The following is a 16389-nucleotide window of genomic DNA, read 5'->3' on the forward strand; positions in this document are numbered from 1 at the left end:
AAAAAAAAAAAAAAAAAAAAAAAAAAAAAAAAAAAAAAAAAAAAAAAAAAAAAAAAAAAAAAAAAAAAAAAAAAAGAACTAAGAATTAATAAACATAGCAAAATTTGCAAGATAAAAATCAACACACGGAAATCAGTTATGTCTCTGTATGCTAACAATGAACAATTCCAGAAAGAAATTAAGAAAACAATTTCATTGTAAATTATCAAAAAGAATGAAATACTTAGGTGTAAACTTAACCAAGCAGGCCAAAGACCTATACACTGAAAACTATAAAACATTATTGAAAGAAATTAAAGACACAAAGAAATGGAAAGACATCTAGTGTTCGTGATTAAAAGACTTAAAATTGTTAAAATATTCATACAATCCAAAGAGATCTATCAATTAAATGCAGTTCCTATCAAAATTCCAACAGCACTTTTTGCAGAAGTAGAAGAAACCATCCTAAATTTATATCAAATCTCAAGGGACCACGAATTGCTGAAATTATCTTGAGATAAAAGAACAGAGTTGGAAGCCTCACACTCCCTGATTTCAAAACATATTAGGAAGCTACAGTAATCAGAATAGCATAAAGTGGTACTGGCATAAAGACACACACAAAGACCCATGGAATAGAATAGAGAGCCCAAAAATAAACTCGCACGTATATGGTCAAGTGATCTTTGAAAAGGATGCCAAGACTACTCAGTGGAGAAAGGATAGTCTCTTTAACCATTATGCTGTGAAAACTACATATCCACATGCAAAACAATGAGGTTGGACCCTTACCTTATGCCATGTACAAAAAATAATTCTAAATGGATTCATGAACTAAATATAAGACCTAAAACTAAAAAATTTCTAAAAGAAAATGGGAAAATGTTTATGTCATTGGATTTCACAGTGATTTCTTGACTACGATACTAAAAGCATGGGCAACAAAAGCAACAATAGACAAATGGAACTACATCAGACTTAAAAACTTCCACACCTCAAAGAAAGCAGTCAACAGAATTGTATTAGTTTTCACACTGCTGATAAAGACATACCCGAGACTGGGCAATTCACAAAAGAAAGAGGTTTTTTGGACTTACAGTTCCATGTGGTTGAGGAGGCCTCACAATCATGGCAGAAGGTGAAAGGCACATCTCACATGGTGGCAGACAAGAAGAGAGTTTATGCAGGGAAATCCCAACCGCCCCCGCTTTTTTTTTTTTTTTTTGAGACAGAGTCTTGCTCTGTTGCTCAGGCTGTAGTGCAGTGGCACAATCTTGGCTCACTGCAACCTCTGCCTCCTGGGTTCAAGCGATTCTCCTACCTCCTGAGTAGGTGGGACTACCGGCACGTACTACCACGCCTGGCTAATTTTTTGTATTTTTAGTAGAGCCGAGTTTTCACCTTGTTAGCCAGGATGGTCTCAATTTCCTGACCTCATGATCTGCCCGCCTTGGCCTCCCAAAGTTTTGGGATTACAGGCGTGAACCACCACACCTGACCGAAACCCCCCTTTTAAAACCATCAGATCTCATAAGACTTTTCACTCTCATGAGAACAGCATGGGAAATATCTGCCTCCCTTGATTCATTACCTCCCACCAGGTCCTTCCCACAACATATGGGAATTCAAGATGAGATTTGGGTGGGTACACAGCCAAATCATATCATTCCACCCCTGGCCTCCCAAGTCTCATGTCCTCATATTTCAAAACCAATCATGCCTTCTCAGCAGTCCTCAAAGTCTTAAATTATTTCAGCATTAACTCAAAAGGGCACAGTCCAGAGGGTCCCATCTGAGAGAAGGCAAATCTCTTCTGTCTATGAGCCTGTAAAATCAAAAGCAAGTTAGTTACTTCCTATATGCAGTGGAGGTACAAGCATTGGGTAAATACAGCCATTCCAAATGGGAGAAAGTGGCCAAAACAAAGGGGCTGCAGGCCCCGTGTAAGTCCAAGATCCAGCAGGGCATTCAAATCTTAATGGTCCAAAATAATCTCCTTCGTCTCCATGTCCTACATCCAAATCATGTTGATGCAAGAGGTGGGTTCCCATGGTCATGGGCAGCTCCACCCCTGTGGCTTTGCAGGATACAACCTCACTTCTGGCTTCTTTCATGGCCTGCTGTTGAGTATCTGTGACTCCTCCAGGCACATGGTGCAAGCTGTTGGTGAATCTGTCATTCTGGGGTCTGGACGGTGGGCCTCTTCCCACAGTTCCACTAGGTGGTACTCCAGTAGGGACTCTGTGTGAGTGCTCTCACCCCACATTTCCCTTCTGCATTTCCCTAGCAGAGGTTCTCCGTGAGGGTCCTGTCCCTACAGCAAACTTTTGCCTGGGCATACAGATGTTTCCATACATATACTTTCATTTTTTTTTTTTTTTTACAAGAGGAAGTGGTCATTTAATAAATAACCATGTGGGAGAGGGGGTGCTACCGTTCAGAACACTCTGGCAGGTAACATAACGTTCCAGAGCAGAAAGGTGCTGGGGATGCCCTGGCTGTCTGCCATCTCTGGCAGCACACCACTGTTCCAATCACTCAGCCCTTTGTGTCCCTGTTGGTCCCTGAAATCACCTCAGCTGGTGATACTGGGGGTGGGTGGTGGGAGGGGAATGCTGGGAGGAGTGACACTTGGGGATCCAAGACAGAGAGACCAGGACCTAAAATAAATAAATCCCTCAAGGAGGCTGAAGGATGAGAATCACTTGAACCCAGGAGGTGGAGGTTGCAGTGAGCCAGGATTGAGCCAGTGTACTGCAGCCTGGGTGACGGTGAAATTCTGTCTCAAAAAAAGAGGCTAGCATATCTCTTTTCTGCCCTTGACTTAAACCGGTTTTGGAAAGGAATGAATGAGGCTAAATTGTCTTGTCCAAACTAATTTTCTACTTCTTCACAGACAAAAGATCTTATCACTAACAAATCCATTAGCTCCAAGGTTGTTAACCCTGACAAGCTCCTGAAAAAATGGACTTCTGCATGAATGTACTACCAGATTTTCTTCATTGTCCCCCAAGCCAGCACTTACATACAGGATTCTTTATTAGACTCTATGTGTTATTGAGATTAGAATGTCTACTTAGTAACTTTGATTCATCTTAAGCCATCAGATATCTCTTGACATCTGGATGATAATCTAGTACCAAAACTAGTTCAAAAACATTCATTACCCTTCATGTTGGTATAGTAAACTTCATGAAGTATCTGGGTCACAAAAGTGGGATTTACACCGTAAATGCTAATCGGAAAACCTGTTTGCTTCTGAGTGCAGCCTCTTGGGGGAAAGACTTAACAGATTGACTGGAGGTTTTGTCCATTGAGGCCCCAGTGCTCTCAACACTAGTTCTCTGCTCAAACTTTCATACTTGACAAGAAGAAACAAAAGGAGAACAAGGTTCCAGACTTAAGGAAAGAGGCTCAAATCACAACATTTTAGTGACTCCAGCATAATTTGATAAATGATTGGTTTGTATTATAATCATTGTGTCATAGAGAAAAAAATGACATACTTTTCAAGGCAAGTTTTATGAAAGTATTATTCCTTTGGCTGGGATATACTTGATGCTTCTGAGATCCTTTATATTCTTGCCTCAAAGCTTAGCTGATGAACCTTAAATGCGTCCACCACACATATATGCCACTTACACTCTAAAGCTGATGTTGCATTTGATGAAGGACTTACTAATATTAAAACCCTCCAGTAGAAAGAGCCGTTGTCCAATGAATCACTAGCATGGTTTTCTTTTTCAGTTCTTTCTCTAAAGAGGGGTCACTTTGTTTAGGAAAAAATAAAGCTCTCTTCATTTGCATGACACTTTATCATGTTTAGGGGGTGTTTTTTCTTACATTTTCCTCATTTGATTTCCCAGGAAGATGTAGATATTTTCACCCTTTATTTATAAAAAAGGCAACCACACTTGTCCTCATCTGCAAGATTGCTGGATAAAGAAGCTGAGCCACCTGAGTTCTGATCTGGTTCTTTTAAACTAAGCTTTACTTGTTTAGGGCAATGCTAAACCTCTGCATATACTTCCCAATCATTAGTAGTCTAAGTGATAATATTTTTATTTATTCCTCCTGTGTCATTATGATTATGTCCTGCTTTTAAGCATCCAGTTAAAGATACTGAAAGACGTCAGAAAATACTAATAACTAAGACTTTGCGCTAAAAACCTGAGGGCTACTATATTTCCCTAAATTTCTTGTCCCACATTATGGTTCACTCATTTTGAGATACCCCAGCTAAAACATCCAGTAACTTGCTGCACCTGTTAGCAAGAATCAATTTGGCCTACTAATCACTATGTCAGCTTAATTTTTACCTCCCAGAGGTCTTGCTGTATCATCAATTAGTAAGTAACAAAAACAGTCCATTTACCTTTGAATAAACTGGTTAGCTTTTGTTTGTTCATTCATTCAGCTATCAGACATACAATGAATAATGCTTTGAGTGTGCCTTGAACATTATTTATTTTTAAAGAGCCTGCTGAGAAAATGTTCTATATTAACAACAACAGTAATGATAATTAATTAGCAGTACAGGCCTTGTTCTAAGAGTTACATCTGTCAACTGCTGTAGGTTCCTCATTTTTCTACTACAAAATTTATGCTAAGCACCCTTTGGCTTGCCTCTTTGTTTCCTTAGCAGCAAAAGAAAGTATGGAAAAACTGCTCTGAAGAGTAGAACATGCATCCTGTCAACAGTTTATGTGGTACATGCTATCTGGCAGTTTTTAGAAATGGAGATGGCATGATGATATTCTCTGCTTTCAAAAGAGCAAGGATAAAGGATTAACCGTATTAGCATATTACTAGTATTTTCAGGAATATATTTAGAGAAATACTGTGATTATTTTTACTGTTAACATTTCCATATACAACTACTTTTCCTTTCTCTGTTTCTCCACTCCTCATTAAGAGTTTGATTTCTAATCTAAAAGATTTTATTGGTTTGTCCATAGCATTAAGTTAAGAACAAGAACACAGTCTATAATTCTTGTATTTGATTCAAAGAAATAATATTAAAAAATCATATATTTCTAGGTAACTGAATGTGAGATATTTCTGTCACTTCTGGTGAAATTTCTGGATGCAGATAAACCACAGTGGCTACGAGCTGTTGCAGTGGAATCAATACACAGATTTTGTGTGCAGCCCCAACTACTAAGGTAAAACCTCTGCAATAGTTTGTTAGATAGAAAGGTGAATGTTTATTGACTTGTAAACTAGCCTATAATAGGTTAATAAACTAGTGGGAACCCTTTTGGTATTTATTCCCAGTATTAGTGATTTCTAAACAAAGAAAATAGGATCTATGAGGAGAATAGGATCTATAAGGAGGGGTGGGGATATAGATGTGGAAAAGAACTGTGAGGTAGACACATGTGGTGAGTGATAGACATCAGTCTGAATTTACCAATTTAATATAGCCAAAATAATTTATAGAATCATGACCTCAATCTGAACCTTTGTCCTAAGTTAGTAAAATCACTCAAGTGTAATGAAGAGTTTTTGAGTATAGCATGGTAACTCTTATAGTAATGTCACTTGTTATGAAAAGGTTTAAAATTTTTAATACCTTCCAGTGTTTTTCTAAGAAACATTTTAAATTATTTTACAGATCATTTTGTCAGTCCTATGATATGAAACAGCATTCTACCAAGGTTTTTCGTGATATTGTAAATGCACTGGGATCTTTTATACAGTCCTTATTTCTTGTCCCCGCTACTGGAAATCCTGCTACAAGCAACCAAGCTGGTAAAAACATATTCATAATTCTGTTTCATATATTCTGCCATAAGTTACAGTATTGACTGTTCTGAGAGGATATTATATAGAAATCCTGTGATAGAGAAATTTGGGTTACCTAAATATGTTGATAGTAAATAATTACACTTAAAGAATAATCTGATCTCACTGAAGCAGTTGTGTTTCTTTCTTTCCAGAATAGGTTTTCTTCTCTGACATACTTTCAGTTTATCTACTTACATAAGAACAAAAGTTTAGATGCTAATCTTCATTTTTAAAAGAATCTTTATTTTATGACTCCCTTTAAGAGTCTAAATGGTTACCACCTTAGAAGCCTTAGCCTCTCTCTAAAGGGGTTAACATGGTTGAAGTTTGTTTGGGAATTTGTATGGTTTGTTGTTTCCTTTTACCTTCTTTTCTTCCACTTTTTACTGAATGATGGTTTTTTATACTTTATTCCCACTTCTGATAAAAAGTGGTCTAATGAAAGATAGGCTAAACATTTATCAGCATTTTTACTTCCTCTGGTAGCTTTTATTTTAGAAAGGGACATGGTATTTTAGGGAAATAGAAAGACTCTCTAATGGACAAAATAGTACTGATTTCATTTATTTCTGTATACCCATTCTGATAGTATAGACTTTTTTTTTTGAAGATTGGCCAGGTGTTTGAATATTACTGATTTGTAGTCAAGTAGTAAATTAGTATCTTTCCTTTTTTTCCCCTTCTTCTCTAACAGGAAACAATAATTTAGGTGGCTCAGTCTCAGCACCAGCTAACTCAGGAATGGTGGGGATTGGTGGAGGTGTTACTTTGCTACCAGCATTTGAATATAGGGGAACCTGGATACCTATTCTGACAATCACAGTTCAAGGCAGTGCTAAAGCCACCTAGTAAGTAGTAGTAGCATTATTTTATAAGGAATGATACTGTTGGGGGTGATATTTAACCTAAAATGCTTCTCTCTATATAATATTTTAAATTTTAGACTCAGTATTTCTGATGCATTTTAGAGCTCATTTTCTTTTGTTGTATTTTGAAAATTGTATCTAGTACTGGATTTTGTTTTCTTTTGTTCTGTTTGTAGACTAACAGCATTATAAAACAAAATGTGATTTCTTTTCATGTGGACCTATTAGCTCTCCTATACAGCTTTTTGGTTTAAGTATATGAATTAGTTTCAGACCACCTGGGCTTAGGTCTTCTCATATTAGCTGAGTTACTTACAAAAAAATAATCTTTTTTTTTTTTCTTTTTACCTCATTTCTCTCATCTATACCATAGAAGTGTAGTGATATATCTCATTTTCAGAATTCTATGTGTAAGAAAAGTTATTTTAAGTGCTTAGTTAATCATACTAATGCATGGAAATTTTAGTTTTTAATTAATTAAAAGTGCTTAATGGATTCCATATCTTTTATTTTTAAATTGTTTTTCATTAGCCATTTCAATTTAGCAAGTGCATACTCAGTGATGTATTACTGATTTTTTAAAAGTTTTAATGAAATACAGTACTTACAGAAATAAGGCAGTCAATACTACATGTCTTTAACCTTGCTGCAGTTACTGTGAGGCAGTCACAGATATATTTTGAGTAATTGGTGTTTATAATTAAATGTAGTGGCTCATGCCTATAATCCCAGCACTTTGGGAGGCCAAGGCGGCCAGATCACCTCTGATCGGGAGTTGGAGACCAGCCTGACTAACATGGAGAAACCCTGTCCCTACTAAGAATACAAAAAATTAGTCGGGCGTGGTGGCACATGCCCTTAATCCCAGCTACTCAGAAGGCTGAGACAGGAGAATCACTTGAACCCGGGAGGTGGAGGTTGTGGTGAGCCGAATTGCACTATTGCACTCCAGCCTGGGCGACCTGAGCAAAACTCTGTCTCAAAAAAAAAAAAAAAAAATTCCTTAGCCACGTACAGTGACTCATCCTTGTAATCCCAGCACTCTGGGAAGCTGATATGGGCAGATCACTTGAGGTCAGGAGTTCAAGACCAGCCTGGCCAACATGGTAAAATCCCATCTCTACTAAAAATACAAAAATGAGCTGGGCTGGTGTTGTGCATCTCTAATCCCAGCTACTCGGGTGGCTGAGGCATGAGAATCATGCCTTGAACCTGGGAGGCAGTGGTTGCAGTGAGCTGATATCATGCCACTGCACTCCAGCCTGGGTGACAGAGTGAGATTCTGTCTAAAAATAAAATAATGTTTATGACATAAATCAAGACTTAATGTGAAACAGACTCAGGAGGCTGAGGCAGGAGAATCAGTTTAGCTCAGGAGTTGGAGTACAGCCTGGGTAACCACGAAACCCTATCTCTTAAAAAAAAATAGAAATGAAACAGAATCTTTGACTAGTTTAAATCATAAATTTCTATGGTATGTCTGTCTACATTGTATCATCCTAGTGATATTTTACCTTGCAGCTTTATTTTGCCTAAAATTATAAAAGTATAGAGTTACAGAAGACTAAAATGTTTTAATTAAAATTCATTGTTATTTTTAGTCATTTATATTAAAACTACTTAGTATTTTACAGACTTTGCCTTGGGACAAAAGGTAATGACTCAGGTACACTAGATAATTACATTGTAAAAGAATCAGATATCTAGCACGAAAGGAGACATTAATTATCTAGTTCACCTTCCCACCTCATTTTATAACCTGAACAAAAACCAACACAGGATGTTACATACACATTTTCGGTGCCGCAAAGAAAACTCAGCACTGGGACAAAGGATCTCTCAGCAAGGAAACCTTTACTTTCTCTGGAAAGGGTACACTCGTCATCAGTCTTGCCACGAGAGTGCGACAAACCAAGGAAAAGCAGACATATTTATCCCTTACGCATTTGGGGTCATCCTTACTGCTGTGTCTGATCTCCGTTGGTTGGAGCCAGACCTCACAATCTAAAACTGAACCCAATTAGCTAATAACTTAAAACTTTCTTGAATAGATAAAGGCAATGGAGAACAAAAGTAAAACAGGAAGTCCAAATAAGGAAGGGACAGAAAGTTGCTTGCAAAAGGACTTAGAAAAGTAATAACATAAATATCTTGGTTAAAGGATAGGGACATAGAATGTACTACATGTCTGTGAGCATGTCTAGCACAAATATCTTGGTTAAAGTACAAGGAGATAGAATGTACCATGTGCCTGTGACCATGTCTGATAGCTACATTGGATAGGGCTTAACAAAGAGTTATTAGCAAAAAGCAAGAAGGCTTTAGTCTTTAAAACTGTTATTTCTAACACTTAGGATTTATTCTTTAACAAGAAAGGAAACTGAAGAGGAACTTTTCTGCTTCCTACACAGGAGAAAATTCTTGCCTTCATAGAGCTTACACTTTAGTGAGATAATAAATAAATAAAGACACAAGTAAATTTATAGTATAACCTTGGGTAGTGATTAATTTGAAGAAAAAGTAAGTTAAGGGGATAGAGAATGACCATTGTGAACATGGGGACAGAAAGGGTCTCCCGGAGGAGATAATACTGAGCAGACACGTAAAGGGATGGAGTGAAGATGTGTGCTTGAGGAAGGAAAAAAAAAAATAGAAACAAGCCACAACATAGTAAGTACTTGACTGGATTGTAGAACTGCTTTTTAAAATTTATTAGTAAAAGCCAACAAACAAATTATTTATGCTGGATTTTAACCGGATCTGCTACTAAATACTGTCATTTTTGAATATGGCAGTTGATTTTACTTGATCTTAATTTTCTCTCATTAGGACAAGATTAGGACTGAATCTCTAAAGGAACATATGCTTAGTTTTTTTATTTTCTATTTTTTTTTAGTGCGGTACATACTGAAATTGCTTAATTCTGAAATAATAAACAGCCAGAAAATATTGGGTGCTATTTTGTACGTGGGTTAGTATGTTCACATTGGAGCTTAACTGTTAAATTGGCATCTTTTATTCATTCATTGTGAGGTTGAATATAAAATGATTTCACTATTTTCTTTAAAGGCATACTTATACATCTTGATTGTGCATTCTCTTCTTTTATTGACTGAGTATAATTTGAAAACTTAAGTGATGTATAGATAGAAGTAGTTTTGACATCAATATTGGTGGCATGTTCTTTCATATTTATTACACTTTAGATCCTTTCAAAGTTGGACTTGAGACAGTTTTTGCAATTTGACCTTAAGTTTAAAATGTTTAAACAAATAAATTACACTTTATCTAAAAGTGGAATTTATGCAGTCATTTTAATAAAGTGGCACTGAAACAGTGAGGTAAGAAAGTATGTTTTTTCTTTTAGGTTCATGGTATAAATAAAAAGTATAAATTACATGTTAACTATTGTAATGCTTAAAGTCTGTGCCATAGAATTTGAGGATTAGAATTTCCAATGTTTTGGATTATTTTATGTTTTAGATACATTTTCCCAGTAGATCACATATTCATTGAGAACAGGAATCTATCTAACGAGATGTTTAACACTGATTTATGCAGGATGTGGCTCTCTAAGGCTAACTGGCCTGGGAAAGATTAAATCCATAAACTCTATCTCTCCATTTGAGCTTAAGTTTCTTTCTTTTTTTTTTTTTTAACTTTTATTTTACATTTGGGGGTACAGGTGAAAGTTTGTTAAATAGGTAAACATGTGTCATGGGTATTTGTTGTATGTGTTATCTCACCATCCAGGTGTTAAGCCCAGTACCCAATAGTTTACCTTTTCTGCTCCTTTCCTTCCTCCTACCCTCCCCCTTCAAGTAGACCCCAGTGTCTGGTGTTTCCTTCTTTGTGTTCATAAGTTCTTATCATTTAGCCCCCACTTATAAGTGAGAACATGTAGCATTTGGTTTTCTGTTCCTGCATTAGTTTGCTAATGGCCTCCAGCTCTAGAGCTTAAATTTCTTGATCGATAATGTAAATATATTTCTAATGATTACATAAATTTTTAAAAGCTCAAGAGTTGACACATTGGTGTTAGGCTTTAGTGTCAGACTTGAGTTAAAAAACTGCTGATTAATAACTCTCATCTTAGTCCTCAGTTTTATTATCTCTGTCTCTTAGGGTTTTTGTGAGGAGTTAAATGAGATTGTACATATTCAAAAAGTAGAGTCCTAGGCTAAGAGTATTTGCTTGGTGAATGATCACTATATATAGATGTTCTTACATTTTTCTAAATTAGCATTTCTTTATTAATTACCTACCTTGATGATTCACAAACTTTTAAGAATTTGAGGTAGGAAATTTTCTTAGCTTTCTTATTGTAATCTTTAGTAATTTCAATTTTACTTTTGAGATAATTTCATATGCCATGAAATTCACCCTTTTAAGTTGTACAGTTCATAGTTGCACTATATTGCAAAGTTGTACAACCATTATCACTACTTAATTCCAGAAAATTTTATCACCCCTAAAAGAAACCATATACCCATTCCAATCATTTCCCAAATCCCCCTTCTAGGCCCTTAGCAGCCACTAGTCTGCTTTCTGCATCTATTGATTTACCAATTCTGGATATTCCGTATAACTGGAATGACACAGTAAATGTCCTTTTGTGTCATGCTTCTTTGACACAGCATAATTTTTTTAATTGATATGTAATAAATGTATATTTCCAGGGTATAGGTGATATTTTGATACATTTATATAATGTGTAGTGATCAAATCGGGGTAATTGTCTTATCACCTCAAACATTTTTCTTTATGCTGGGAACATTTGAATTCTTGTGTTCTGGCTATATTAAAATATGCAATAGACTATAGTTAACTGTAGTTACCGTACTGAACTGTTAGATACTAAACTTTATTCCTTCCTGTATAACTGTATTTTTGTACCTATTCGTCAACCTGTCTTCACCCCCAAACCTCCACCCTTCCTGGCCCCTGGGAACCACCCATCTACTTTCTAACTTCATGAGATCCACTTTTTTAGCTCCCACATCAGCATAATGTTTTGAAGGTTCATCTGTGTTACAGCATGTGTTCACATTTTATTCCTTTATATGTCTGAATAATATTCCAGTGTATGGAATGGCTTTTTTCATCAATTGATGCATATTGGGTTATTTTTACTTTTGTTTATTATGAATAATACTGCTGTGAGCATTTGTCTACAAGTTTTTGCATAGACATGTGTTTTCATTTCTGTTGGGTATACAACTAGTAGTGGAATTGCTGGCTTATATGGTCACTCTATGTTTAAATTTTTGAGGAAATGCCAAATTGTTTCCCAAGCATCTGTATCATTTTATGTTCCTACCAACAATGTGTGAGGGTTCAAATATCTCCACATCCTCAGCAATACTTGTTAATCTTTTTTATTGCCATCATCCCAGTGGTTGTGAAATGATACCTTACTGTGCTTTGATTTGCATTCCCTAATGACTGGTGATAAGCATGTTTGTATGCTTCTTGGCCATTTATATGTCATGTTGGGAGAAATGTTTATTCAGATTTGTTGCTCCTTTTTTTTTTTTGAGACAGAGTCTCTGTTGCCCAAGGCTGGAGTGCAGTGGCATGATCTCGGCTCACTGCAACCTCCAGCTCCTGGGTTCAAGTGATTCTTCTGCCTCGGCCTCCTGAGTAGCTGGGACTACAGATGTGTGCCACCATACCCAGCTGATTTTTTTCTGCATTTTTAGTAGAGATGGGGTTTCACTGTCTTAACCAGGATGATCTTGATCTCCTGACCTCGTGATTAACCCCCCTCAGCCTCCCAAAGTGCCAGGATTACAAGTGTGAGCCACCGCGTCTGGCCCGTTGCTCCTTTTTAATTGGACTGTCTTTTTTTTTTTGAGACGGAGTTTCGCTCTTGTTACCCAGGCTGGAGTGCAATGGCGCGATCTCGGCTCACCGCAACCTCCGCCTCCCAGGTTCAGGCAATTCTGCCCCAGCCTCCTGAGTCGCTGGGATTACAGGCACGCGCCACCATGCCCAGCTAATTTTTTCTTTTTTGTATTTTTAGTAGAGACGGGGTTTCACCATGTTGACCAGGATGGTCTCGATCTCTTGACCTCGTGATCCACCCGCCTCAGCCTCCCACAGTGCTGGGATTACAGGCTTGAGCCACCGCGCCCGGCGGACTGTCTTTTTCTTATTCAGTTTTCAGAGTTATATATTCTGGAAGCCTGTCTCTTATCAGATATGTGATTTGCAAAAGTTTTCTTTCATTCTGTGCATCTTTTCATTTTCTTGATTGCTGCTTTTTGAAGTACAATTGTTTTTAATTTTGATAAATCTATCTATTTTTTCCTTTGTTGCTTATGCTTTTGGTGTCATATCTAACAAACCTTTGCCTATCTGAGGTCATGAAGATTTTTACCTATGTTTTCTTCTAAGAGTTTTATAGTTTTAGCTCTTACATTTAGGTCATTGATTCACTTTGGAGTCAATTTTATATATGGTGTGAAATAGGGGTCCAGCATCACTCTTCTTCATGTGAATATCCAGTTGTTCCAGAATCGTTAGTTCTTTGTCAATTGAATTATTATTTTTTCTGGGAATTATTTTGCCAGATACCAATTTTAAGAGATTTAGAACCATAGTTCACTATCTGCCATGGTTTAAAACAGATTTATAGCCCTTCCTTCTGAAAACTCTCTTCTAATTATGGGGTAAAAAGTTGTTCTGCAGTTTGAACTTGACACACTGTTCTCACTTTGTTAGCAGATTGTATTTGAAATGATAGGCGAGCCGGGCATCTCATGGTGTGAAAAGCATCTTACTCTTCATAGGAGTGATTTGATTTGATGGCATGTTATTTTTAAAGTACACGTCAGAGTTTGAGAAGTTTTATAATCTATCTCATTATATTTTGTATGTCAGTCTTTATTTTTCTAATATCTAATATTTAATGAAAACATTGGCATAACTCAGGGGAGAACAAGAAGTAAATTATTAAAATAGTTATGGCAGTGGTTAAGCCTTAATTTTTCTATTCAGGTTATTAAAATACCATGAAGACATCCCTCCCCTAAATGAAACAAACTTGGTAATGTCCCTTTATTTTTGCTATTCTGTTAATTTTAATTTCTATAGTCCATAAATTGTAGACAGAGTTTTATGTGTTTTTTTTTGCTGTGGCTTCTCATTACTATTCTTTTTCATAATTTCAGCTTAGAAATGTTGGACAAAGTTGAGCCTCCAACTATACCTGAAGGTTATGCCATGTCTGTGGCATTCCATTGTTTGCTAGACCTTGTTCGTGGAATCACAAGTATGATTGAAGGAGAGTTAGGAGAGGTTGAAACAGAATGTCAAACCACCACCGAAGAAGCTTCTTCACCAACACAGTCGTCAGAGCATCAGGATTTACAGTCTGCATCAGACCAAATGGATAAGGAAATTGGTATGAGTCTGTATTTTTATTGGAGCCCAAATTCTATTGGAAATAATTTGGAATTTACAGAGAATTTGCAAAAATTATACTTTCTATTAGTCTTTCACGTTTATTTCTCAAGTGTTAACCACTTTCCCACATTTACCTTACCATTTTCTTGAATTATGTACATGTGACTATACTTTTTTCTGACCTTATTTAGAGAATAAATTGCAGACGATGCCATATTACTACCCTTTAATGCATCAGTGTGCGTTTTCTCAAAATACAGTCTCCTGTGTATCATAGTATAATCACCATCAGAAATTTAACGACAATCCAATATTATCTTCCAGATATCATTCAAATGTTACCAGTTGCCCTAGTGATGTCCTTTCATGTGTTGAATTTAGTTGCCATATCTCAACTTGGAACAGTTTTGTAGTTCTTCCTTGTTTTATGTGACCTTGACTTTTTGTGAGTACAAGTCAGTCAGTTTAAATTTGTGTTGTGTTCCTTCATAATTAAATTCAGTTTATTCATTTTTGACAGGACTGGCACAGAAATGTTGCTGTGCTGTACTTACTGTATCACTGTATTAGGAAGCATGCTACAATATCAATTTGTGTCATTATTGGAGATGCTTGGTTCTATCAGGTGGTTAATACAATGTCAGCCTGGTTTCTTCAGTGTACAGTTAATTAAGAACTTTTGGAAGAATACTTTCAGATTGCTGCAACAAAAGAGTGCTTTCCCTTCTGCATTTATATTTTAAAATTTGTTCACTTATATTAGTATAGATTCATGGATTTCTGTTTTATTCAAAGGATTACAGTCTTTGACTACTATTATTTGGTTTGATGCTCAGATCGTTCGCAGCATGGCCAATGGGACCTCTTTCAAGATGGCCCCTGTGTCCTTTGGACATGTCCCATGCCCTTTTGAAATTCTCTGAGCACTTCCTGACTCTATGATAGAACAAGATGTTCTAGGCTGATCTTGGATGATTCTTGTCCAGCCCAGGTATCAGTCATTTCTCCAGGAAACCCTCGTTCCTTTTAGTGTAGAATAGTATTGAAATGAACACAGGGATACTAGGTGTCCTTTTAGCTACTTGGATAGGAAATACATATCCACATACACACACCTACACACACACAAGCACACATCTCTCTACATTTCTAAAATGTCTATTTCTCTATGTATGTTGAATTACCATGACATCACACTAGCTTCTTCAGTTCCAGTTCAGTACCACAAGGTTTATTTTTAACTTTCTGTATTTGTAATTCCCCTCTCCAACAGTATGGAACCTGCTCACATTTTGCTCAGTGTATGTACTTATTTGCTTGATTCTCAACATATGTAATCAGTCTTCTGGCTTGTTACACTGTACCCTGCCCTTACTCCAACTGGTTACACAGGTCAAGAAAGTTTGATTGAAGGGGAAGGGAAAGGAAAGGATATCAGCTGGGCATTGTGGCATGTGCCTATAATGCCAGCTCCTTGGGAGCCTGAAGCAGGAGGATTGCTTGAGCCCAGGAGGTCTAGTCCAATCTTGGTAACACAACAAGACCGGGCGCAGTGGCTCACGTGTGTAATCCCAGCATTTTGGGAGGCCAAGGCAAGTGTATCATGAGGTTAGCAGATCAAGACCAGCCTGACCAACATGGTGAAACCACATCTCTACTAAAATACAAAAATTAGCCAGCCTGGTGGTGCATGCCGATAATCCCAACTACTTAGGAGGCTAAGGCAGGAGAATCACTTGAACCCGGGAGGCGGAGGTTGCAGTGAGCTGAGATCACGCCACTGCACTCCAGCCTGGGTGACAGAGCAAGACTCGGCTCCAAAATATACATATAAATAATGTATATATACATACACATACCAGTTAACTTGTGCACAGAAAAATCTTACCGTAGATATTTTAAAACAACTTATTTTTAAGACTTCTTCAAGTCTGAAACTATAGTATGGCTTCTGAGTTTTCATTCTTTTAAATTTTTAAATACTGAATGTTAGTATTTGATAATTAAGCTGATGGAATGTTTGACATATTATCCAGGAAAGTTTTAGAATTTGACATATTAATAAATATTGTGCTATCTATAATTATTATTCAATATTGTATTTTTTTTCCTTTAAGTTAGTAGGGCTGTTTGGGAAGAAATGGTGAATGCCTGCTGGTGTGGTCTTCTTGCTGCACTCTCACTCCTTCTGGATGCCAGGTATTAAGTCTTTGTAAGTTTTATATTGCACTGTGTCAGTCAAAAAAAACACATTAAAATGATTTACTTAAATTTATCCCTATAATTATTTTCTTTTCTTCCTCTCCTTTTTTTTTTTTTTTTTTTTTTTTTTTTTTTTTTT

At 36.7% G+C, this 16389-nt stretch overlaps 1 protein-coding gene across 5 annotated transcripts in view; it reads left to right on the forward strand.

Annotated features, from left to right (window-relative positions):
* Positions 1–16389, forward strand: part of MON2 (MON2 homolog, regulator of endosome-to-Golgi trafficking) — a 135864-nt gene that overhangs the window by 47663 nt on the left and 71812 nt on the right. For all 5 annotated transcript variants that reach the window (XM_017510187.2, XM_017510190.2, XM_017510188.2 and 2 more), the window contains exons 9-13: positions 5023–5147; positions 5600–5736; positions 6467–6620; positions 13814–14046; positions 16166–16247. In XM_017510187.2, coding sequence (XP_017365676.1) covers positions 5023–5147; positions 5600–5736; positions 6467–6620; positions 13814–14046; positions 16166–16247 — 731 coding nt within the window. The remainder of the gene's footprint in view (positions 1–5022; positions 5148–5599; positions 5737–6466; positions 6621–13813; positions 14047–16165; positions 16248–16389) is intronic.

This window comes from Cebus imitator, unplaced genomic scaffold (genome assembly GCF_001604975.1).
Source record: "Cebus imitator isolate Cc_AM_T3 unplaced genomic scaffold, Cebus_imitator-1.0 Scaffold433, whole genome shotgun sequence".
Lineage (NCBI taxonomy): Eukaryota > Metazoa > Chordata > Mammalia > Primates > Cebidae > Cebus > Cebus imitator.